Source organism: Euprymna scolopes, chromosome 1, assembly GCF_053919585.1.
Source record: "Euprymna scolopes isolate OS-2025 chromosome 1, ASM5391958v1, whole genome shotgun sequence".
NCBI classification, from domain to species: domain Eukaryota; kingdom Metazoa; phylum Mollusca; class Cephalopoda; order Sepiida; family Sepiolidae; genus Euprymna; species Euprymna scolopes.
This window is the reverse complement of record NC_136482.1, coordinates 5,944,518-5,970,246: the sequence shown is the minus strand read 5'-3', so window position 1 is coordinate 5,970,246 and position 25,729 is coordinate 5,944,518. Positions and strand designations below refer to the sequence as shown.

Sequence of the window (25,729 nt, the reverse complement as noted above, 5' to 3'; positions counted from 1 at the left end):
GACGGGCGACAGGCGAATTATCTAGTTAAATATTTGTTCGAATTTATAACAGAAACTAGTCTTTTTACCGATATTGACATAGAAATTTGCCCCGTCTTTGAAATAGAGAATTAAATACTACCACAGCGGTGGGGAAAATTGCCGCCCTCCTCTTTTCTCATACAACATTTCCAGCGGCTAAGCAGTATGGTGTAAGGTAGACCTATCTTCAAACGCCCTCTTTCAGAGCATGACTTTCGACTTTTACTAAGTAGAATATTTATTTATTTATTTATATTTTTTTATTTTTTATTTTTTTGTTCATGTCCCATATGTATGTGTGATAGTGCACGATACCTCTTGTATATATGGGAGCTTTACACTATCTCTGTAAAGCAATTCTGGGCCCGGTGTTGCCACGAGCACCAAAATATGAAAAATGTCAATTACAAATAATCCAAACCATGGAACCCAGAAGAAAGATCTGGGTGTCATGACCGGCAGGTTCTCCTTCGGTAGCCAGCATGGGGGACCTGGTCGTCATCCTGCGAATGTTGGCCAACTTTCTAGTTTCAGAAACTCAAATAACATGGACGCTGAACAGGTAAGTATAACCTCTAATTTCAGGGAACAAAATGATACCGAACAAACACAGCACAGCCATGATAACCATCAAAATGTAAAAAAAAAAACGAAGAAAAAAATGGACAACAAAAGAGAATAGAATCGTAATGGAATGCTATTATAGAAGTCATCCTAAATATAGATATGGAGGTCATCGGAAATGAATGAAAGAACTATGGGACCTATCCAGTGACTACCATACGACAGAACAAAGAATTGCGGACCAAGCAAGACTGATACTCAAGAAAGGTTGGCGCTCTAAACTAGAACTAACTGAAATTCATAGAAAAATAGATGATGAAACTGAACAAGAAGCATCCCCCAACGGAACTACACGTAAAGCAACCCCACAAGTTGAAGCATCACAAGTAAAAACACCAAAGGCCGAGGACCAACAAAGAACGAAGTCTACAAACGTGGAAACCGAGAACAATGAAACAGAACTAACAGAGAATGAAGCAAGTGAAATAAATAAAATAATACAGCTGATGAATGAGGAAAAAACAAAGCTCTCATCGTTAAGGAACCAAGAGCAGAAGAAATTAAAAACAGAAACAGAGAAGGTTAACAAGCTCCTCCCACATATCCCAACAAATACAGTCACAGACTTAAACAACTTAATTTACGCAGGCGCCAAAATGGTAAGTATGAATCTCAAATCAGAAAAACAACCAGGGACAAGCGGACCAAAAAAACCTGGATGGGAAATAAGATTAGAAACTCAAATACACAAACATAAAAAAGAAACCAAAATGATCAACAGGAAGAAAGCAATGTGGAGAAAACGGAATATTGGAAATGTAACTGACAGGGAGAGGCTAAAAAAGAAACATGAAGAACTAGACCAAAAAATAAAAGCAAAAAAAGCGAGATTGAGGCGATATAGATATAAATCTGAACAATGCAAACAAAACAGAACATTCGAAACTAATGAAAGCCAATTCTACCAAAATTTGAATGGAGGAAAAACAAAAACAGAACAACCAAATCCGACAGAAACAAAACTCTACTGGAGTAAAATATAGGAAGAGCAACGAAATCACAATAGAAATGCCGAATGGCTGAAAGGCACGAAAGAAGAGTTACAACAAATAGAAGAAGGAACAGTGAATGAAATCAACAAGGAAACTCTAAAGAAAACCATAGGAAAAATGGCAAACTGGAGAACACCAGGGCACGATGGGATACATGCATACTGGTTCAAAAAATGCACAACCTTACACGAAAGACTAGCCCAAAATCTGAGAAGATGTATACAGGAAGCAAGCGTACCAGATTGGATGACAAAAGGTAGAACCACACTGCTACAGAAGGACACGGAGAAAGGAACCGTTTCTAGCAACTATAGGCCAATCACGTGCTTACCAACTATGTGGAAGATACTGACAGCACAACTGAGGGAACAAATCTACCACACTGAATAACCATGGACTCATCCCCGAGAAGCAGAAAGGATGCCAAAAAGGAAAAAGAGGAACACATGACCTGTTATATATAGATCAAAAGATCCTAAAGGAGGTAAAAAGGAGGAGAAAGAATTTAGCCATGGCATGGATCAACTACAAAAAAGCGTACGACAGGATCCCCCAAGCATGGATAATAGAATGCCTACAAATGTATAAAATACCAAGCAGGATCACCAACATAATAGAAAATGCAATGAAAACATGGAGACTGGAATTGACAGCTGATGGACAACACATAACAGAAATTAACATACAAAGAGGCATCTTCCAAGGAGACTCACTATCACCACTACTGTTCATCATAGCCATGATTCCCTTGAACAGTATTCTGAGAAAGTGCCAAGGCGGATACAAGTTCTCCAATACAGAGGAAAAAATGAACCACCTGATGTACATGGACGATCTGAAACTTTTTGCAAGGACCGAAAAGGAGCTAGAGACACTAATTAACACTACCAGGATCTTCAGCCAAGATATCCAAATGGAATTTGGAATGGAAAAGTGCGCACAACTAGTTATAAGAAAGGGAAAACTGGAAATGACAGAAGGCATGGAACTACCCAACCAAACAGAAATGAGGGCACTAGGGGAACAAAACGACTATAAATACTTGGGAATTCTTGAAGCGGACACCATCAAATTATATAGCAGAAGCCTAATAAAAGGTATAAATACATGGGCAGTATCACTAGTAAGATACTCTGGACCGTTTATAGGGTGGACAAAAGAAGAACTGAGACAACTCGACCAGAAAACCAGGAAACTCATGACCATGCATAATGCACTACATCCAAAGGACGATATTGTCAGACTCTACGTGAAAAGGAAAGACGGCGGGAGAGGACTGATTTGTATAGAAGACTGTGTGAAGGACACGAAAAAAACCCCAACAAAACAGAGAGACAAACGACAAAACGAGAAAAGAGAAATGGGAAGAGAAACAACTCCACGGAAGATTCATAAGAATGACAAAAGATGAGAATAACGAAAACACCTGGACATGGATGCGAAAAGGACATATAAACCGAGAAACTGAATCTCTAATAACTGCAGCACAAGATAACTGGATAAGAACCAACCATATCAAAGCAAGGATCGATAAAACACAAAAAAACAGCAAATGCAGACTGTGGACAAAGAGACGAAACGATAAACCATATAGTAAGTAAATGCAGCAAACTGGCCCAAAAGGAATACAAAAACAGGTATGACCAAGTGGGGAGGGCGGTGCACTGGGAATTGTGCAAACGACTGCATTTTGAGCGTACAGACAAATGGTACAAACATAAACCCGCACAGTAATCGAAAATGAGAACCACAAAATTCTATGGGACATGGACAAACCCATCCAAGCAAGAAGATCAGATGTCATAATAATTAACAAGAAAGAAAAATCCTGTCAAATCGTAGACTTTGCTGTCCCATTTGACTACAGGGTGAGTATGAAAGAAAGGGAGAAACGAAGCAAATACACAGAGCTAGCCAGAGAGTTAAAAGGGATTTGGATGATGAAGAAAATCAAAATAGTATCGATAATAGTAGGAGCACTAGGAACAATTCCGAAAAACTTCGAAAAAAGAATGGCAGAAATTGGAATCAGAGGAATAACTGCAAAAGTACAACGACTAACGATAATGAAAATGACGGAAATATTAAGGAAAACCCCTGAATGCGGAGAATAATACAAGATAATATAACAAATAAGCGTTACAGGGAATGAAGAACACCGAAGCTGCATATCTACAAGTTCTACACCCCCATCATGTATCCCCCGATTGTTTCATCACCGCTCCCCTCAATAAAAAAGTGATACCAAAGAGCCAAGAAGGGTCAAGAAGGACTGAAAGACCGAGGAGAGAACACTAGCCAGACCTTGGCTGGACAAGCGCAAAGAGAACTGGGACCTTGGGGAGGTTGAGTACCACTCAAATTCCAGTATAAACCAATGGCCACTACCAGCGAGAAATCAATGGTAAGAGGCTGTTGCAATGATGCAAATTCATTTGCAAATGCTATCGAAGGAGGTGGAGTGAGCTGGACGTCTGGGGAGACTTGTTGTCACTCAGCTTCCAGAGAACACCACAGGTTTCCAATCAGATCGTTTGTTGACTTGTGTGAAAGCTCCATGTGAGCTAATAATAATAATAATAATAATAATAATAATAATAATAATAATAAACCAACCCCGGGCAATGACAACTATAATAGAAATAAAAATAAAAATACTAACAATGAACAAGATAAATGCAACTCTAGATCCCGCACACTTTGCCCGCTTCAAAATAAATGTCTAACGAAAAGCATAGTTTACCAAGCCACAATATTTGCGAAAGAAAACCCGAATAACAAGAAATATTATGTAGGTATGACGTCCTTATATTTCAAAACCCGATATTATGACCACAAAATTACATTAAAAAATAAAAAAACACCAAATAAAAACAACACTAGCAAACCAATATTGGGAACTCAAAGAAAGCGGACGTTCACCGGTAGTCAAATCGAAAATAGTAAGACAAGCAAACACATGTAGAGACCTAGACGATCCATGTAGATTATGCCTTCATGAAAAATTTGCTATCCTGTACTTTAAAGAACCCAACATTATTAAACTGTAGGAGAGAAATAGCGAACAACTGTGTACACAGGATAAACTTTACTCTAGGATAGCGATACAAAATGATTTAAAATTAACAATAGAAAATAAATAAATAAATAAAGTAAAATAAATAAAATAAGATAAATGTACATATACATAAATAATCACCCCCCAAACATATATATATATATAAACTAACATAATATTCAAATATATAGATTAAAAAATCACACTTAACTACACCTAGGTTTAAAATAGGTCAGCTCACTAGATATCTACGTTTCCCGTGAAAAAAAGCACACACAAAGGAAGAGGTGAACCTAGGGTCAATTTGCCTTTGTCCTGTAAGTGCCTGCCCATTGGCTGATTAGGAGGGGCGCGGTGAATCTAGGAAGCTGATCAGCTAACTAATAATTCAATAGAATGTACGTATATAAAAACGTGAGATAACCACAACTCTCTGCATAAGCCTGACGAATTCTCATGAGAATGAAACGCAGAATACTCTGTGTAGCTTAATTGCCATATATATTTTTTATAAATTACTATATATATATATATATATATATATATATATATATATATATATATATCAGTCAGATGATGGCCAAATAGTTAGAAACACTGCTGTTTACACGTTGGTCCTGGCTTGAGGCAATTGCATGTCTAACTGCTCTGAAGCACAGTAATACAGCGAAAAGTTTGTGGACGATTATATATAAATATATTTCCCTCCTTTGTCACACAAATAAAATAACCTATCGGAGGAAACCATTTCAAGTGTTTAAAGGAAGGTTGAAAGTAGCAAGTCAGACAATCCTCACCATTTGAAATCAATTAGGAAAAAATCCTTGTGTTTTTTCTAAGCAGAATCTTTTGTTTTTGAGAACCTTCAAAACACCAACTTCTTGCAACAAACAGCTTGAATATTGTTATAATCCATGTTCCCTTCTGTTATTGTGTTTTTTATTATTCTAGTAGTCCCTTTCATTCGCCCGCCTATCAATCGTCCTTCTTTCAGCTTAAGTGTGGCCGTCTCTACATGGCTCTATTCGCAAAGCCACAAAGGACAAACATGCCTAGTCTATGCTCTAACACGCCCAACACCGGAGAAGAAGAAAGAAAGCAGAAACCCCCGGATTGTACTTTGTCCAATTAAAACCGGCTTGTCGTATATCTGCATACGAGTGTGTGTAAGTGGGGGTGGAGAAGAAGACTCAAAATGGCCAGTGCGAACCCAAGTGACGACGGCTGAGGTGGAGAGGTGAGAGGTCACACCTGTATTTGTGTGGGAATGTTTGGTCGAGGCGCAAATGCAAGAGAAAGTATGAACGTCGGCGAGTCAAAACCTCAGGTGAGAGAATGTCACAAGGACAACGTGAGTCGCGAGGAGTCATTAGTTATTTTGACAAGTGTGTCTCTTCTGCAGTTTGCTTTATATTAAATCCAAAATTGATTGAGGGATAAGAACAGAACATTATATAACCCCCAACTCTATAATAAAGACCAATGTGTATTTATTCGTATGTGTTGTGATGTTAGTATTTGAATAATTGACGAGGGAGAACATTGTCTGAAGCGTCTCTACTTGGGAATGCTGATGTGGCTTCCCTGGCAATTTTTAATAGACCAGAGTGCTCTTGTGTTGGCTTGCCTCTCTCCTACCTTCCGACTTTATGTCACATCTTGCAGTGAAAGTTAACTATCGCCTCTCGACATCAAAAAAGCCCTACCTCTAAAAAATAAAACCTTGTACCTGCTTTTACTGATGCGCCATTTATGTAGACACGCCAGTATTAAAATAAGAACCGTCATGACTGCCAAAGTGCCAAGAACTCCACCAACGACATAATCAGTTGGAAAATTGGAAGGAGCCTGAAAAAAAATTAGTAATTCGTTAATATTTTGGAATTTTGTGTTTGCGTAGACATTTTTATCAACACGCACACAAAAAAATAAATGAATAAAAAATCTGACATTTGAGATTATTTGGATCATTCAGATTACTGTCATTAAAAAGAACGTGACTCTAATATCTGCATTGTGTATGACCCTTTTTGGATTGCACCTCTTTGAAATCATTTTTAGAAACCTTTTTGATATGCATGGATATACATTTTATGCACAACGAGCACGTATACATGATTCTTCTGTGAGGATTTCCTTATTCAAGAACCCAGATTCGAATTTGTATTACTTCTTCGGTGCTTTTCAGGTTTATTACAGGCATTGAAAACTTTCTTCTGGATTATTTTACATGCGAGTGTACAGAATATTAACTTTGGTTTCATTTTTATTTTCGAGTACACCTAATTCCTGATGGATTATCTTCCAAGAATTGGAGTTAATTTACTTTTTAACATTCTTATTATTTTTCCGTTTCTTACTCTTCTTTCGTACTTAAGTTGTCTGGCTTTATTTATATTTTATAATTTAAATTTTTTATCAGAATTTTATTGTAATTTTTAAAAAATATTTTAAAAATTAAACAAAATTTTAATCCAAAAATTTAAAATATGTTTTTGAAATTTGTATAAATTAAAAAATAATTTCTTATTTTCTTATTTTTAATACATATTTTTTGTTTTTATTGTTTTTTACTGGCTCTTCTCGCTCTTATCCTCATCATATTACAACCCATCCCGCAATATATTTTTCCAAATTTCATCTAAAAAAGATTATTCCATTTTTTATCTGAATGTTTTTAAAGTCAGTCTTTTTACCCTTCATCAGACAACTTGTATATGAAGATTAGAAACGTTGTTTGATTTGAATTCTTTATTTCATACTTTTAGTTTGTTATCTTTTTAGGTTAACTCTCAAAACATTATAATCGTAAATCCATATTTGCTTAAACATTTGAGAAAGATCTTTTGTAAAATAAAGAATTTGTGATTTAAATGCTGCCTGGTTCGTACTTCACCATTCCGGCATTTGTTTGTTAGCAATGCTTCAAGCGAACTACCTCTCTCTCCTTATATATAATTATTCCCACAGCCAAATAACGTCGCAGCTCACAAGAGCCATGGCAGCCAACAAACTGGAACTTGGAGAATTATTATACTACACTATGTTGATAAGAATAATGGAAATACGGTTGGCCTTAGAATTGTTTTTTTTTTTTCAGATTAAAATGTGGAATACAATGTTTTCCCGTCCCCTGGTTACAGTATTTGCCTCGCCTTACGGTGTTATTTGATTATATACATGTGTATTATATACTGTACTGTATTTTGTTACTATTTTTAATGCCGTATTCCGGAGTTCTACTGTAGTATTCTGACGAAATAGAGAGATATAAGAGGAACAAACCAAGTTATGTGTTCATCAACCTTTCGTCTTTATTGAGAAACTTCCTCAAGATGAATGAAATTAAGAAAACAAAGCACCAGTACAAATATATCACCATCAAAAATATATTTTCAAATATTTGTACTGGTGTTTTGGTTTTTGAATTTCATTCATCCAGAGGAAGTCTCGCAATAAAGATGAAACGTTGATGAATTCATAACTTAGGTTATTCCTATTTCTCTCTCTCTCTCTCTCTCTCTCTCTCTCTATTTCGCGCTCTCTCTCTCTATTTCGCTCTCTCTCTCTCAATATATATATATATATATATATATATATATATATATATATATATATATATAGTCATCCATACAAAGTACTATTTCGTTGTATTACAAGTCATGTGCGGCTAGATCAGCACCTTTACTTAGCCAGGGATTGAACCTACAACTATCGCATTAATAGTCGCCAGTTCTACTCACAGGCCCATAGGATCGGTGCTCGCAAATGACTTCATCAAATCATCTCATCAAACTTGCCGACCGCTTTTACAGTGCTCGAGCTGCTCGTTTATTTACAAACAGCGAAGGAGATACATTTACGACAGTGTTCTACCCAAGGGTGGGGGGGCTTAAAATATATAGTCATCTCCATATAGTACTGTTTTCTTATATCACAACTCATCAGTGCGGCTATATATCCCTCTCTTTCTGTCAGAATAATGTCTGAAATAATATCTTTTTCTTTTGGGCCTCTATTATTCCTAATATTCATAAATGAATTTCCTGATAACGTTGTTTCCGAGATGAGTATATTTGCCGATGATATAAAGCTTTATAACAGGCACGAGGGGAAAACGGATGTACATATATCTAAGGCAATATCAGAATCTTTAAAAAACGATTTTCAGATCACAGTGAAATGGGGCCGTGAATGAATGGTAATATCTAACACGACTAAGACTAAGCTAATTTCCTTTAAAAATTACGAGAAGCCTTTTCAACCCTTAATAGCCATAACTAATAATACCCTACCTGAGAGCTTTTCCTTCAACCTCCTCGGCCTAACATCCCAAGAAACATGGAACAAATACACCTAGGACTTTGGAAAGGTTGCTACAAAGAAGGTAGCTTCTCTCTATCATGCTAGATTATTACACCTGAGAGTATCCTGTACTTCTACAAAGCCAGCATTCACACATGCATGAAGTATTCTGGCCACATTTGGACTGGTGCATCTACCACTTGTTTCTCCCTCTTGTTCAAAGATTTCAATATAATCGATCGTGCACTGTCTACTAAACTCCAACGCCTGTCCCATCGCTGAAATGTTGTACCCTGTGCCTGTTTTACAAGTATTTTAATGGAGTATGCTCTGATGAACTCATTGCACTTGTGCCCCTCCTTAAACCTGCCTAGCAACAAAGTCGCACTCTTTCATCGTGGAGGCCCCTAAATCTCGGAAAGCCTTCTACTCTAATAGTTTCTTGGACTGCTACACTTTTGATTCTCCGCTTCTTTGGCTTGTCACAAATGGTAGTAACTTACATCCAAATGGCGATCTGTCTTGTTTGAGGTGAACATGAGTTTAATTTAAAGAAAAAAAAAAAGAAATGAAAGAAAAATTATTTAACTTTTGAATCAACATTCTGGCAATAGCCAAGAAAGACGCACCCAACTTACCTTTGAAAAATAATCACCATTCCACAAGAGATTTGGACAGCGTATTGGTGGTGGACATTTAAATGTAGTAGAACGGACACAGTGCCCTCGCTGTGGATCGAACTCCAAAGTTGATGGGCACAATCTTTTAGTCATAAACTGCCCATTGTGGCCGCATTCGTAATATTGACGACATGTGACTGCATCACGGAATTTCTCCCCAGCTGGACATGGCAGTGAGGTCTTTTTGCAGAGATCTGTGAAGTGGAGAGAATAAAAAAAGACACGTTTCATAATTTTGGGACATTTTTCCTCTCACTCACCTGGAAGAAAACAAAAAATGATTTCCAGAAAATGAATCGCGCGATTCCTTTCTCTGTATATATCTTTATCTACATCATCCAGATTTACCATGTTTACAAGAAATCAAATACTGAGAAACTAAACGTTTCCATCTTAACCTAAAATTGAAATTGATGAAGCAGTTATTATTGGCTTAATATTTTTTTTTTTACACTTTTTCACTCCAAACAAGGCATCTTGCCACTTATGATCATGTCTACGTGGGGAGTTAAGCAGCGAGACCTCTGTTCACATTACATTTAAACTTCTGCGTGGTAGTATAGTAAATGAAAGAGGGATGGAATTTCAAAATCCGAAGAAAAAAATATTGGAGTCGAAGACTTTCCATTATCTAGGGACCTAAATAGTATAATGATGTTTGCTGCTTGTCGGATTAGTTGGGAGTATTTACGTCGAAGGTGGCATAGGTGCTTTGAGTTGATTCCATTAAAATGCTTGTAAAACAGGCACAGAAATCCAACATTGCGACAATGCTAAAAAGGCTTACTCTTGATTTAAAAATATAATTATCCATGTTTCATCGTTATATGATTCATAAGCATGGCTGAACCTAGCAAAAATCGAAACAAGGACCTCAATGTCTGGAAAATTATTCTCAATTAGCATTTAAGTAGAATGCTTTCGGTATAAACAGCTCACAGGTGACCTAAACAAATAAATGAGTACACTTTTTTTTTATTGGCTCAATATAGTTATCTCCCTTGAAACATTAATAAATAACGTAGAATACACTTTTCTATAGCTAAAAAATAAATTAAAGCATATCAATCTTTTATGTACGAATTTAGAAAACCGGATTCAATTTTTTAGGGAAGAGTCACACACGAGGTCGGTTTTTAATCGTAAGCCAGTTCCCCCAAAAGGGGCACTCTGGTTAGTGACAAAAATAAGAAATGCATCAGTCATGAAGGATTTCTCCTCCATTAACCGAGACCATAAAAACATGAGCGCAACACAACCGGCGCTTCGCTTCACCATCTCAAATACATAATAAAAAAAGAACTTGAGAAATGGGTTGTATGTGTATTTAGTTCATAATAAGTTTAAGAAAAAGTAATTATACAGTTTAATTAAGACATATAAAAATGTAAATATTTGAAAAAAAGTTATATTGGACGGAATGTAGTTCCTACAAAAAATGTTCATTTAATTTGATCGCGGTATCATAACAAATTGTTTTTCGCTGGAAAAAAGATGAATAAACTACTTGATCCAATTAAGTGTAATGTTTTTATTCAGAGAACTTTATTCCATAACGGCTAATTACAAGATAACTTTTATTCGACACTGTCATTTGAGAGAGAGAGAGAGAGAGAGAGAGAGAGAGAGAGAGAGAGAGAGAGAGAGAGAGAGAGGGAGGGAGGAAGGGGGGCAGTACGTAGTGTTTTTTTAAATAGCAGTCAGCGAAGAAATAAAACGCCCCACACTCTATAATGAAAAAAGTAAATAAAAGACAAAAGTTATGGTTAAATATGAGAACGAAGAAAATGAATATTTCGTTAATTTTATTTTAAAGAGAGAGAGAATATCGATGAACGGAATAAAGCCGTGTAGTTTAATTAAAGATATAGATAGATAGATAGAGTGTGTGTGTGTGTGTGTGTGTGTGTGTGTGTGTGTGTGTGTGTGTGTGTGTGTGTGTGTGTGTGTGTGAAAGAGAGAGAGAGAGAGAGAGAGAGAGAGAGAGAGAGAGAGAGAGAGAGAGAGATAGTAGAAGACAAAATAAATGCAAAGTGAACTTTAGTCAATCGGTAATTTTTTAATTTGGGTTTTGATATGCGAGCGGCTATAAAGTAAAACAAGCTGCAAGAAATCGCTATGTTTTGTGTGAATAGTGTGCGTTCGTTTTTTTTAAGGTGTAAATTCTGGAATAAGAGAATAACAGCAGGCAGCCAAAGAGAAAGGGCAGAATTTACGGAGGGAGAAATCAGTATTTTTGAATCACCAAATTAGAAATGAAGGATATGTCTATGAGCTTATGATTCAGTTAATTAGGGGAAGGGGCAATATAAGGCTTCTGTGAGTAATTTTACGCGGTGTAGAGTGGGGGCGGTGAGAGCAGTTATAAAGAAATGCTAGTATATATATATATATATATATATATATATATATATATATATATATATATGTGTGTTTGACGTTCATCTTCGTCGCCAACTGTTATGTTTGCAGGTTGAACCAAATAACGTATAAAGCAATACAAATGAAGACTCAACAAACAAAGGTAGATCAATAAGAAGTGTATTAGGAAAAGTATATTTACAGTATATTTACATAATGGTTGTCAGGTAAGAGAGTCTTGGCTGGAGAACATATCTGCTCTCGGCTCGGCCTTCGGTGGCTTCTGTTTTTTTTTTTTACACAGGAATCACCACATTATCAAGGCCAAGAGGCCACTCAAGGATAAGGGTTAAAGAGTGTATAGTAGAAATTGGAAAATATAGTAATCATTAGTAATGAAAATTTGGTAAATATGATAACTTATACGGAACGGCTCATCAAGAACTTATTTACGTTAGACTTGAACACAACAATATTGTAGTCAGCCAGAAAGCAGGAAAACGGAAGACAATTCCAAAAATAATACAAGATAAAATAAAAAAGAAAGAAAAACAAGATAAGCCTTACCGTAAGTTTAATTAAGAGTTATCTGCCTTTATTTTTAAATGGTAAGACTGAAACTCTTGCGTTTTATAATTAGTTTAAACAGGATTTAAAATACGATTCCCCCCTTTAGGTATTGTTGTGCTTTACATTGTGTTTAATTTGATGATTTCTTTGAGTTTACTTTAAAACATGTCTATCTTAATTATTATTGTTATTTCTTCCTGTTTAATCTCAAATTAATAAAAACTAATTTGTTTGCTTCCGAATACATTGTTAATCTTAAGAACGGGGCATTTATCTTCTGTCTAATTTTAATTTTTTAAAAGTCAGAAGAACATTATTTAAGTAGATATTTATTTTGTTTATATTAAATCCATACTTTATACTGTTATCTATATTATAGATACTTAATTATATTTCTCCTGACCGTGGCATAGAAATACCTGGTTTAAAACCCAAGCGCGGGATTACCCTTTTCGGTGTGATGGACCTACATACCTTGTCAGGTCATCCATATAGGAGAAGGAAAACTGTTTAACCTGTGCTACTGACCATACGCATCATTGCACCAACTACTGGGTGTGTGTGGGGGCCTCCTTAGCCCTGGACGATAACCTTCCTAGAGCTGATGACTCAAACAACTTATCCGGTTTGCAAACCTAAATTGCTTAAGGAGTAAGTAGACTCTGCCTATCTCCTGACTTCAAAACTCATTCTTTGCCAGGCACAGGAGTACAATCAGAGACTCACAGAGACATCCGACAATGAAAGCTGTCCCCATCCCTTTTTCCTTCCATTGCTTTTGTTTTCTTTCATCTCAATTATATCATATCAACTAGGCAAGTCGGTGACGCTTGCTTCGCACTTGTGTCTATGCGACTAAGCTGGGCCGCTCTTGTTTGACAGGTTGAGGATACAGGTTTGACAACTTGGTTGCAGTTTCCAACCGACAATACAGGAGCCTTAACTCTTTAGTAGCGCTTAGATCGCCTGCTCTATCATCACTTGTATAATATCGGGATAGTGCCATGTCGCGCATGGAAAGGTATCCTACAGTTATCTCCAGTAAGCATTTTTAACCATCTAGATAAGATTCAACAAATAGTTTTCTCGTGTGTGCTCAATCCACTTTACCCATATACTAAATAAAAAATCAAATGAAACGACATCCTAAGCAAAGAAAAACACTTTCAAACCAGACAATAACCCAACAAAACAAATTTGCCTTGTCCCTGTGAACTAAGAAATAATCTAGATGATGCAGAATTTTTTCTTCTTGTAAACTCCTCGGATATCCTAGAATTAAGTAAAACTAACCTACACTTCTCAATCCTCTCTAACTACTTTAACATGTGATTATACCTCTGCATCAAGGACATATATATGCATGGACGTGAAGTCTACATTCATAACACCCCTCAACTGGAGAGCACAGTCTAGAATCAGATGATCAGGCGTTCATGTACTTTAGATTAGCCTTACTTATATTTTCTCTGCCGTTCTCCCTCAAGACTGTGCCTCAATCAATCATGTCTCTGACAGTATAGATGCAGCACTTTGCTTAGATTATTACGCTACAAGCCGGAAGAAATCAGTCTCAGGCATGGTCCCTTGTGTAGAATCTACAACTTTACTAAGTGGCAGCTTCTGACATTGCTTGTAATGAACGAATAACAAAAATACAAAAAGATATGTCGACTATGTTATGATACATTGTCTAGTTCAAGATCAGTTCTCTAGCAAGATATCAAGTGATACACACGGATGGAAAAAATGATAGAATACACAAACAATCATAGAATTATACATAGTTTATTATAGTAGAAGGTTTAATCTCCCAAAACCTTATATACAACACTCAATGGTCCGAGAAAGGGGCTGAACATAAAGAACAAAAAATATAATTAAGATATTATGGATAAAAAATTATAATTATGATATTATGGAAAAAAATTATAATTATGATATTATGGATAAAAAAATATAATTATGATATTATGGAAACAAATATAATTTTGATATTATGGAAAAAAATATAATTATGATATTATGGAAAAAATATAATTATGATATTATGGAAAAAATATAATTATGATACTATGGAAAAAAATATAATTATGATATTATGGAATAAAATATAATTATGATATTATGGAAAAAAATTATAATTATGATATTATGGAAAAAAATAATTATGATATTATGGAAACAAATATAATTTTGATATTATGGAAAAAAATATAATTATGATATTATGGAAAAAAATATAATTATGATATTATGGAAAAATATAATTATGATACTATGGAAAAAAATATAATTATGATATTATGGATAAAAAAAATATAATTATGATATTATGGAAGCAAATATAATTTTGATATTATGGAAAAATATAATTATGATATTATGGAAAAAAATATAATTATGATATTATTGAAACAAATATAATTTTGATATTATGGAAAAAATATAATTATGATATAATGGAAACAAAAATATAATTATGATATTATGGAAAAAAATATAATTATGATATTATGGAAAAAAATATAATTATGATATTATGGAACAAAAATATAATTATGATATTATGGAAAAAAATATAATTATGATATAATGGAAAAGATATGATTATGATATTATTGAAAAAATATAATTATGATATAATGGAAAAAATATAATTATGATATTATTGAAAAAATATAATTATGATATTATGGGGGAAAAATATAATTATGATATTATTGAAAAAATATAATTATGATATTATGGGGGAAAAATATAATTATGATATTATGAAAAATGTGACTGATTAAGTGCAAAAACAAAAAGAACATTTAAACGTGAATGTCATTGCACAACTTGCTTGACTGTCCAATGGGGGCAGGGGAGTGGATGTTGGGATTGTGTCACAAAAAATATGAAATGCTAAGCTGCTTGAATGAAGCAGCACCATAAAAAAAAACAAAATATATATAAAAAAATATGCCTGGTCCTGACGTTTTTTTAGAAATCAGAATCTAATGGTGCAATCCATGTATCGCTCAGTCCTTTTTTTCCTTTTGGTTGTGTTAATATCGTCCGTCTCCTTTGAATGTTCCTTTATATATATCCGATCGAAAAATAGCATGGTTTTCAAAATTGCCCCCTTCTCGGTTACCTCTATGTGAGTTGACTGGAGCGCACATCATGCGAGATGATATGCCATGGATTCGTGTCATAGTTAACTTAACACAATACTTTCTGCCTCTGTTGTGAATGCATAAAACGATTTTCTGAAAGTCTTTGCTGCTCGTGACTTTCATTCCTGATAATATTGTTCTCCTACTTTTTTAATTACTGACTTGCAATCTTTTCCTTCCTTTTTTACTTTTGGAGAGGGACAGGAAGAGCACAAGGGAGGAAAAGATAGAGAGAGCGCGAGAGAAAGGATTGTTTTTGTTATGGTTTTTAGTCCAGTTGCCTGTCTGGTAACTCTAAAAGGGAGAAGATCAGAAGATCATCTGCTCCCTACTAACGCCCTGGTACATGTATTTGGAAATTTTAATGCCCGACACAGTAGTTGGCTTGTTTTCTCAAATTGCGATACCCAATGATTGTGTGACAAATGCAATAGCCTATTTGAGAATGCCGATTACCTTGTGATATTAGTTGACATCACCCTAAGTTCTCGACCCCGAACTGAGGAGTCGCTGCCTAAAGTGACAAGATACCTTAAAAAAAACTGATTGGAAAGCTATCAGAGAACACATAGATGGCACATAGACTAATATCTTTTCCCTTCCTGCTTAACAGTGTGCTAATGAGACAACCGGATGGTGCAAAGAAGGCATTGAAGCACATGTTCCCACACGGAAGTATATAGCAAGCTCCATTTCCCCTAATGGTTCACTTTAAATTGTGCAGCGTGCATTCTACCAACTCGTCCATCACAAGTCAATAGAAATAAAGAAAAGTTTATAGAAGCTGAAGAACAAAAATAAAAACAAATTAAACACAGTCTGATCATTTTGATGATTTTTGTCCTGTGTTTAATTTGTTTTTCTTTAACACAGATTTTACAAAATAGCCCACAAAGCAAAAAGAGACGAAAACAATACAACAAATAAATATTACTAAAGGTAAGATATTACTCTTCTACCTACCTGGAGAATGTTTTTGTGTTTTAATTTATTTTAGTGCTTTTCTTACTTAAAATAAAGGCAGCGTAAAGCTTGTTAAAAACCACAATGTTAATCTTGTCGCGGTGTACCAGAACACGTTCACTTTTCCATACGAATAAATAAAACACCAAAAAAAAATGTTAGCCACGCGATCAGTACGTGCGACTTGTGTGCTGTTTATATGCGATACGCATGGCGCGCTCACGCGTGTCTATCTTATGTCGATTTTTCATCTTATCCGCAAATGAAAAAAAAAAACACATAAAATTTTATTTTTTCAAATAATTAATAACGATAGACTTAATTCCAAATCGAATCGAACATAAACACAAGCGGAGTATACCTTTTTATGACACATCTGATTGGGAATTAATTCTATTGATTTGTTTTTGATTTTTTCTAAGAACGACGTCTGTGACACCAACCCTTTGTCATGAATACAGCACTTCTGCAGCCAAAAAACCCGTTAACGGCGAGGGTGCAACCCTTCTTCACCAAGCGGACTCCTGCCTCCTGCAGCCTTCTAGCACATTTTTGATTTGCTTCATTTATCTTTTTGCGCTCTATCTACGATGGACCATCTTAATTTATATTCAGTTTTATTTTTAATTCCTTAACCCATACTGTTAATGTGGTTGAGTTTTTCTTAATGTTTTCTTGTTATTTTCGTTATTTTTATTGGTTTTGTTGTTATCTTCATTCTTGTGATTGCCTCTATTATTGTTATCACCTCTTCTGTTGTTTTCATTTTTATTTGCATTTTTGTTTTTTCGTTACTTGCAGTGTTATTTTCTTTCTCACTATCTTGTTTAAACGATGTTAGGTCATTACAATATTTGTCCTTAAAGAAAGTTCCATTGCTCCAGAGATATACTTTAGTTTCATTATTTGTTATAACTTAACATGTGTATACTATGTTTGAGGTTAAACAGTTCCCCTCAAGTGGACATTCAGTAGGGTTCCGGCAGTTACATTCTTTTTTGTTGTTAGATTCATTTTCAGTCTTATCTATTTTTCGTAAATTTGTTTAATTTCGTGTTGTTGAAGCCAATTATGGTATTTGTTAAGTTAGAAGATGTTGAGAAGGATAGCTTAACAGTGTTTTATTTATTATCTTAGTTAGTTTACTATCTTGCGGGAAATTTCTGTCTAAAATTTGATAAAATTCCCTCGGATATATATGTATATATATATGTATATATATATGTATGTATATATGTATGTAGAATTGGTGTTGGCATGTGTTAACAGCACACAGACATTCTAGCGTGATATATAGCTTCTCCCAATCTAATCATCCCCACGTGCACGTCATGAGTTCTGCCACGCTAACGGAGCTCTGGTGAATGGCGAGTGTTCAGCGCCAGAAAACTGAATTCCCACTGCCTTGTGGGATAAAGTTTTTGAACCAAAGGTTAAGAACCTCCAGAGGAGCTTAGGCCCTGTTGACTGCGGCATTCATGACCCACCGGCGTGTGGACCATGCTCTGGTGCCCAGCTACCTAAGTCCCATTCATGAGTAAATGACATTAGTGGGGTAGAAGGAGCTCCTGTAAGCCGTGGTGGAGGTAATCCTTCTAGGAGAGGACAACTCTTACGAGAAATCTGTGGTCAAAGCAATTACCAGTCATCTTGCAATGGCTTGTCACTGGGTTATTGTTGGGTTATTGAGACTTAGAGAGTAGCACTCGTATTGTACGAGCGCTTGTCACTTTAATACAACGATGTACAGATGTTACTTGAGATCTATCTTTTATCTTTTATCTTTTTCCATCTTTATCAGTCGTTTATTTCTATTGCAAGCCCTATGGCGATGGAGGAGTGGCAACGTGTACACACTTGACCAGTTGGAGGTACACAGTCACAAATCTACACAGAGGCGACAGGAACCCTATTTTAACATCGTTGTTGTGCCTTCACATGACAGAGGCCAACTCCGGTGGGGGTTCCTGTGATTGAGCAACCCTATTCAGGGAAAGCACTGCTCACCCAATGTCTTGGGAAAGTGCTAGAAAAGGTGCACAATAGGTCTGGTCTGTCGTATTATCACGGGTTAGTTTCCTGTGGCTAATGGTGGTTCATGTAAGTAGGAAGAAAAGAAAAATGTAGCTCCAAAAAGGAGTAAAATTCAATTTATGTTGTTGGAATGTACACACACTTCTTGATAAAGCGTCATCCAACAGTTCAGAGCGCAGGACAGCACTCGTCACTGCAGAGCTACGGAGACTTGATATAGATATTGCTGCTCTGTCAGAGACCCGTCTCTCAGGAGAAGATCAAATGACAGAGGTATCATCAGGCTACACTCTCTTCTGGATTGGTAAACCGGAGGGTATCCGTAGAAATGATGGAGTCGGTTTTCGATTAAAATATCCTTGCTTGATACTATGGAATTTCCTTCCAGTATCTGTGATCGCATCATGAAACTTTGTGTTCCTCTCTCATATAACAGATTAATCTATATTCTTTCGGTCTATGCACCAACCCTTCAAGCGAATGAAGATGACATCTTGTGTTTCTATGAGTCTCTGTGCTCTGTTATTGCATCTACACCAATTAATGAAAAACTTGTTAATCTTGGTGCTTGTGTTGGGAAAGACTATGAGACCTAGAGTCCTCTTGGCCGCTATGGTATCGGTACCATGAATGCTAATGGTCTTAAGCTACTAGAGCTGTGTTCAGAATTTAATCTTGCTATCTGTAACACTTTTTTTCGTCGTAAACTGAAGCACAAAGCACAAACGTTTAAAGCATGGTCACCTAATTGATTTCATCACGACCTTCGAGTGTCATGCACAGTGCTGAATGTGACAACGATCACAAGTTCGTGAGAGGAAAGTTTAATTTACGAATCCGTAAGAAAATTTGTCATAGTGGTGTTAAGGTGCCTAGCTGTATTGATGTCCCCAAGTTAAAGTTGCCTGAAGTTCAAAAGAAAAAGCTTGATGGTACATGGGTGAATTTTAAGACTCAGGTTTATTCTGCTGGTGCTGAAGTTCTTGGCTTCAAGAGGGATAAAAACAAGGACTGGTTTGACGACAACAATCTTGAAATTAATCAGTTGCTGATTAATAAACAGACAGTTTATGAATCTTTACTTTGTGAAGATCATTCTGATCATACAACTAATTTCCGACAACACAAAGAGGTCAAAGCCAAGTATTTGGTCCTCCTACCTCTTCAATATATCCTCTGATGTCAACAGATGGTTCTGTTGTCATTAAGGATCCATAAAATATCTTGAAAAGATGGCAAGAGCACTTTACTGATGTGTTTTACAATCCCTCAGCAATAGATACTGATGCAATTGATAGCCTACCACAATGTGGTATCATATTCAAAATGGTGCATTTTCCTAATCTGGTTGAGGTGCAGTTGGTTATCGCACAAATCAGCAGTGGCAAGGCACCTGGTTTGGAACTTCTTAGGATTTGAGATGTGAATATTACTAATGCTATCTTTGGTTTTGTTGAGGAAATCTGGAAAGGAGCTCATGTTCCACAGGATTGGATTGATGGTGTCTTGGTGACCCTGTTTAAAGGAAAGGGACAGAAGAATGTTTGTGACCACTACCATGGGATTATGCTTTTGGAAGTTGCTGGGAAAGTTCTCACACGACTACTATTAAACAGGTTACTTGAGAATATTTGTCCTAATGCTATTCCAGAGTCACAAAGTGGTTTTAGGTCTGGAACTATGGATATGATGTTTTCAACCCGGCAAGTCTAGAAGAAATGCATTGAACAACAGATACCACTGTATCAAGTGTTTGTGGATCTAACCAAAGCATTTGACACCGTTAACATGGATGCTCTCTGGTTAATCTTATTGAAAGTAGGGTGTCCTCCAACCTTTGTTAGAATATTCAAGGAACTGCACAGGGACATGAAAGCTCGAGTCTTGTTTACCGGAAAATTTTCTGATGAAATCCCAGTTGACAATGGTGCCAAACAAGGCAATATTCCTGTCCCTACTCTTTTTTCTATATATTTTTCTGCTCTACTTGCTCATGCGTTTCGAGATTGCGATAGGGGCGTCATGTTAAATTTTCGAACCACAGGTCGCATTTTTAATCATGTCTTGGTCAAGGAGTTACTGTATGCAGACGATGCTGTTTTTTTTGTCGCACACTGATATGGATAGCTTTGCGGACTCCAGCACTGCCTTTAGTCTGAGGATCAGTCTGTCTAAAACAAAAGTGATGTTCACTCCTGCACCGGGCCAGTCATACATGGAGCCGAACATCATGGTCTGTGGTGCTAGGCTGGGAGTAGTTGATTCGTGTACCTTGGTAATTCTCGGTCGAGGGATGGCTGTCGATACTGAAATCCACAGGCGAATTCAGAAGGACTCTATAGCTTTTGGAAGGTTGAAGAAGAGAATGTGGTCTGATCGTGGCATCACAGACAGGACTAAGATCTGCATTTACAAGACCTGTGTGTTAACCACACTGTTGTATTCATCGGAGACATGGACATTGCATCAAAGGCACATTTTTTTTTTACATGGAAGTCACCACTATTCAGGGGCCGGAAGCCACTCGGGGAAAAGGGTTGTTGTGTGTACAGTCATCAGTGGGATAGTATCGTAGTGATTGTTAGTATTGGAGATTTGATAAAGTGTCTTACTTAAGGGGGCGGTTCATCAAGAATTTGTTTATGTTGAACTTGAAGACATCTAAGTTATAGTCAGGTGGGAAACAGGCAGACGGAAGAGACTGGCGTGCACTTCTAAGAAAGAAGTTTTGCTCATGGAATCTATGTTTTGGTTTTGGCACAGTTAAAGAGTGGGAAAAATTTTGATAGTGGTTTCAGCTAGACGGGTGTTTATCGTGAAAGATTGGCGAGTGGGGGCAGGGGTTGGAGCTTAGACGAGCACCTGCCATGGAAGTAACGATAAAACAAAGACAGGTTCGCTACGTCTCTTCTGTGGGAGAGAGGTTGCAGGGAAGAGAAAAGGACATCCCTGCTAAGTCACGAAATCTATTTTGTACTCTGTCCAGGCAGAATAGGCTGTTTTTAGCAGCTCCTGCCCAGATGTGACAGCAGTACTCCATCCTTGGACGTACTTGGCTTTTATATAGATAGAAAATTGCATCAGTAGTGAGATTCTGGAGCGGTAGAAGGATCCTACCATTTTTCCAGCATCCTTGGCAATAGACTTGATGTATGTGTTCCATTTCAGGTCAGAAGTAAAGGTCAATCCCAGAAGCTTATCAAAACATGGAGTCTTCCCTAAACGAGAGCCATCTATTTCAATTGATTTCAGATGGGGATCAGAGCATTGATGATGTAAGGATAGGAGCTTGGTTTTAGATGCATTAAAAGTAACCAGCTACCTCTTCCCCCATTGTACCACACGCTCAAGATCAGAGGAGAGAGAATCAGAGAGAACTTTGTCATTTACGGCCTTAGATGTATTGCAATAGATGGTCGTGTCATCAGCATGGATGTCAACGAATGATTTAAGTATGTAGATCAGGAAGAGAGTTGGGCCCAAGATGGACCCCTGAGGGACTCCAGCATTAATACTGAGAGCATCTACCACTACTCTTACAAGCTTATCAGAAAGAAATGATTTAATGATTGAGAAAACATTTCCAGTTATACTGTAGCTGGAGATCTTGTGAATTAGGCCTTTATGCCAAACCTTATCGAAGGCCTTTGATATGTCAAGAGCAATTGCACTAGAAAGGAAGCCTTTGTCGAGAGATTCACTGATCCTATGAGATATAACCGTTAGCACATCTGCTGTAGATCTGGCAAAACAGAAACCATATTGCATGTCACTAAGGTTATTTCTGCTGAAGTGGTTGACTAATATGGATTCCAGCAACTTACTCATGACACAGAGGAGACTTATTGTTCTGTACTGAGAGGGAAATGACATCACCTGAATTCCTAAATACAGGGCATACTGATGAGGTTTTCCAGGGTGTTGGAAAGCACTTCTCCTTAAGGCAACGCTTAAACAGTTTGGTAAGTATGGGGGCAAGTTCTGGTTGAAGCTTTTTCAACACTATAATTGGAATGCCGTCAGGGCCAGTTGCTTTACTGGAATCAAGGTTCTTGATTAACTTGGCGACATCACGCACAGATATTTGTATGTTGCATAGCGTGTTGTGTGTTATAGGAGGAAATACGGGGAGTTGATGGCCTTTGTCGCATAGGATAGAATTAGCTGCAAAGTTCTTTGCAAATAGTCTTGTCTGATGCTGATGAGATGACCTCAGGTCCATTGATGATGGTTGAGAGAGAACGCATGCTTCTGTTCAGGATCCTGTTTGCTATTTGTCAAAACTGGTGGGAACCAAGCCGCTGCTCAGCTACTTTGGATTTAACGAACTGAGCATATAGCTCCCTTGCATTTTTTATTATTCTTTTACAGTGGTTGCTGGCAGTCCTGAAAGCAGCTTTAGTCTCAGTGCATCTATTACGTTGGTAGCTATGGAAAAAGTGATTTCTGTGCGCGATGGCAGCAGCACATTCTGTGGAGAACCATGGCTGGCTGTTAGTTTTTTGTGGGAATTTTTTGGATGGCATGAATCTGTCTATGTCTATGGTTAGCCATTCGGCCAGGTTTGACACTATAGAGGACACATCCTTTTTAAACATAGAATGCAGAGGTAGACCAGATATAAATGTACAGAAGCTATCCCAGTCTACCGTAGAGTATTGGTATACAGTACGCTGGTGATGTATGTCTGAAGACTTATTACATTTCATTTTTATCTTAACTGATACAACTGAGTTGTCGGAAGATCCCAGAAGAGACAGAATAGAAAATGAACATGGCTCAGGGGAAGTTGTGAGAAAAAAGTCTAGAAGGCTTGCATACTGACCGGAGGTATTGGGCACACGGGTGGGTTCATGAACAATCTGGGTGAGGTCATAGGTAATGGCGAAGTCATGACAGAACCTCCCCTCATCATCTGTCTTGTTTGAGTAGGTCAGCCACTCCACATTGTGGACATTAAAGTCACCACAAATGCTGAAGGTGAGCAGACAGGATATGGTCGATTTTCTTAAATATACTCTTAAAGATAGTAACTCCGCTATTGTCGGGGCAATAGAGGGAAAATATAAATGTGGTGGTGTAAACAAGTGCAACCCAGAAGCACATATAAGGTAATTTAGGGTCTTCTCTGGAGAGAAATGGCTTGAACGATTTCACCAAAAATGCTTGAGACCTATCTTAAACATCAAATACCCGATACTGAAGTCCTTGTGAGAGCATGTTGTTCTAGTGTTGAGACTTTTATAATCAGATCTCACATGCGTTGGGTGGGCCACTTGGTTGGAATGAAAGATTGTAGGCTGCCAAAACAAATTTTTTACGGGGGGCTGGAAAATGGCAAGCGCCCTCAACACAAGCCTAGGAAGAGGTTCAGGGACTTTACAAAGAATAATTGGAAAGTTTTACAAATCGACATCGACACATGGGAAGAACTTACTCTGCAAAGGCCAAAGTGGCGAAAGCTTGTACGTGAGAGTTGTGACGCTCTAGAGAAAAGAAAGCAGGCCCACAGCAATCTGAAGCAAAATCTGGCTACGTCAACCACCTTGTCACGCAAAACTCCTGTTCAGGTCAACTTTGTACCTATTGGTCCGAACGATCTGTTTAACATGCCGCAAAGTTTGCATGTCTACTGCTGGTTTGAGAAGACATGTGATTGTTCATAGGAATACCCTTCAACCTCCAGAGGAATCAACTCGACGGAAATTGCTCAATTTGTATGTCACATCTGCTTCAAGATGTGCAAATCTGCGGCGGGAGTACAGAGTCATCTGAGATGGCATGGACGACAAGATGTGACGGTGATCATCTGGAAAGATGCAGCAATCATCATCATATATGTATATATATGTATAAATATATGTATATATATATATCTATATACATATGTATATATATATATCTATATACATGTGTATATATATATGTGTATGTGTGTGTGAGACGAATCAACAAAATGGGGACGGAAGATCATCTGTAACCCGAAATTTAAATAAAAATGTGACGGAGTGTGTTATAATGGGATGTGTAAAAATAACGTTGGAAATTGGTTCGTTCGGCGTCCCTGCTGGCTGTATTTTATGATGAATAAAACCTATTTGCTCATTTAAAAGGTCTTCATTATATATATATATATATATATATATATATATATATATATATATATATATATTTGATCTCGGATAACTTTTAAAAGAATTATTTGAATTATGAATTATTTAATGCTAGTAAGACTAAGTTGCTCTCCTTTAACAATTACAAGACGCCTCTCCAACCGTCTATATCCACGACAAATAACACCTTACCTGAGAATTCTTCCTTCAAATTCCTCGGCCTAATATTTGCGGGCAATATGAACTGGAACAAATACATTGAGGACATTGCAAAAGCTGCTGCAAATAAGGTGGGTTCCTTTTATCGAGCTAGAAGACTATTCACACTTGGGAGTATACTGTCCATCTACAAGCCCACCATTCGCCCATGCATGGAGTATTGTTACCACATCTGGGCTCGGGCATCTACCACTAGACTTCTTGGATAGGGTCCAAAAAAAATTTTCAATCCATTAGGTCTTACTTTGTCAACTAAGCTCCAACCCCTGTACTATCGTCACAATGTTGCATTTCTGTGCCTGTTTTACAAATATTTTAATGGAATGTGCTTTGATGAACTCGTTGTCTTTGTGCCCCCTCGACGTACATATCTCCGACAAACCCGCTTAGCAACAAAATCTCACCTCTTCACTGTTGAGGTCCCTAAATGCCAGAAAGCTTCCTACTCTAGTAGTTTCTTCTCTTAAACAGCTAGACTTTGGTATTCCCTTCCTAATGCCTGCTTCTCTGGCTGTACTGATATACAGACGTTTAAATGTAATGTAAACCAACATCTTGTTAATCTTTCCTAGGCATGGTCCCAGTAGCCTCTTTCGTCCAAGTGTCGATATGTCTTGTTAGGGGTAAA

General features: G+C 36.9%; 1 protein-coding gene across 1 annotated transcript in view; it reads right to left on the bottom strand.

Annotated features, from left to right (window-relative positions):
- Positions 1-25,729, bottom strand: part of LOC145283255 (uncharacterized) — a 94,347-nt gene that overhangs the window by 6,514 nt on the left and 62,104 nt on the right. Inside the window, exons 2-3 of the mRNA XM_080132269.1 lie at positions 9,639-9,874; positions 6,425-6,543 (exon numbers count right to left, since the gene is read on the bottom strand). Of these exons, the coding sequence (XP_079988395.1) occupies positions 6,425-6,543; positions 9,639-9,874 (355 nt within the window). The remainder of the gene's footprint in view (positions 1-6,424; positions 6,544-9,638; positions 9,875-25,729) is intronic.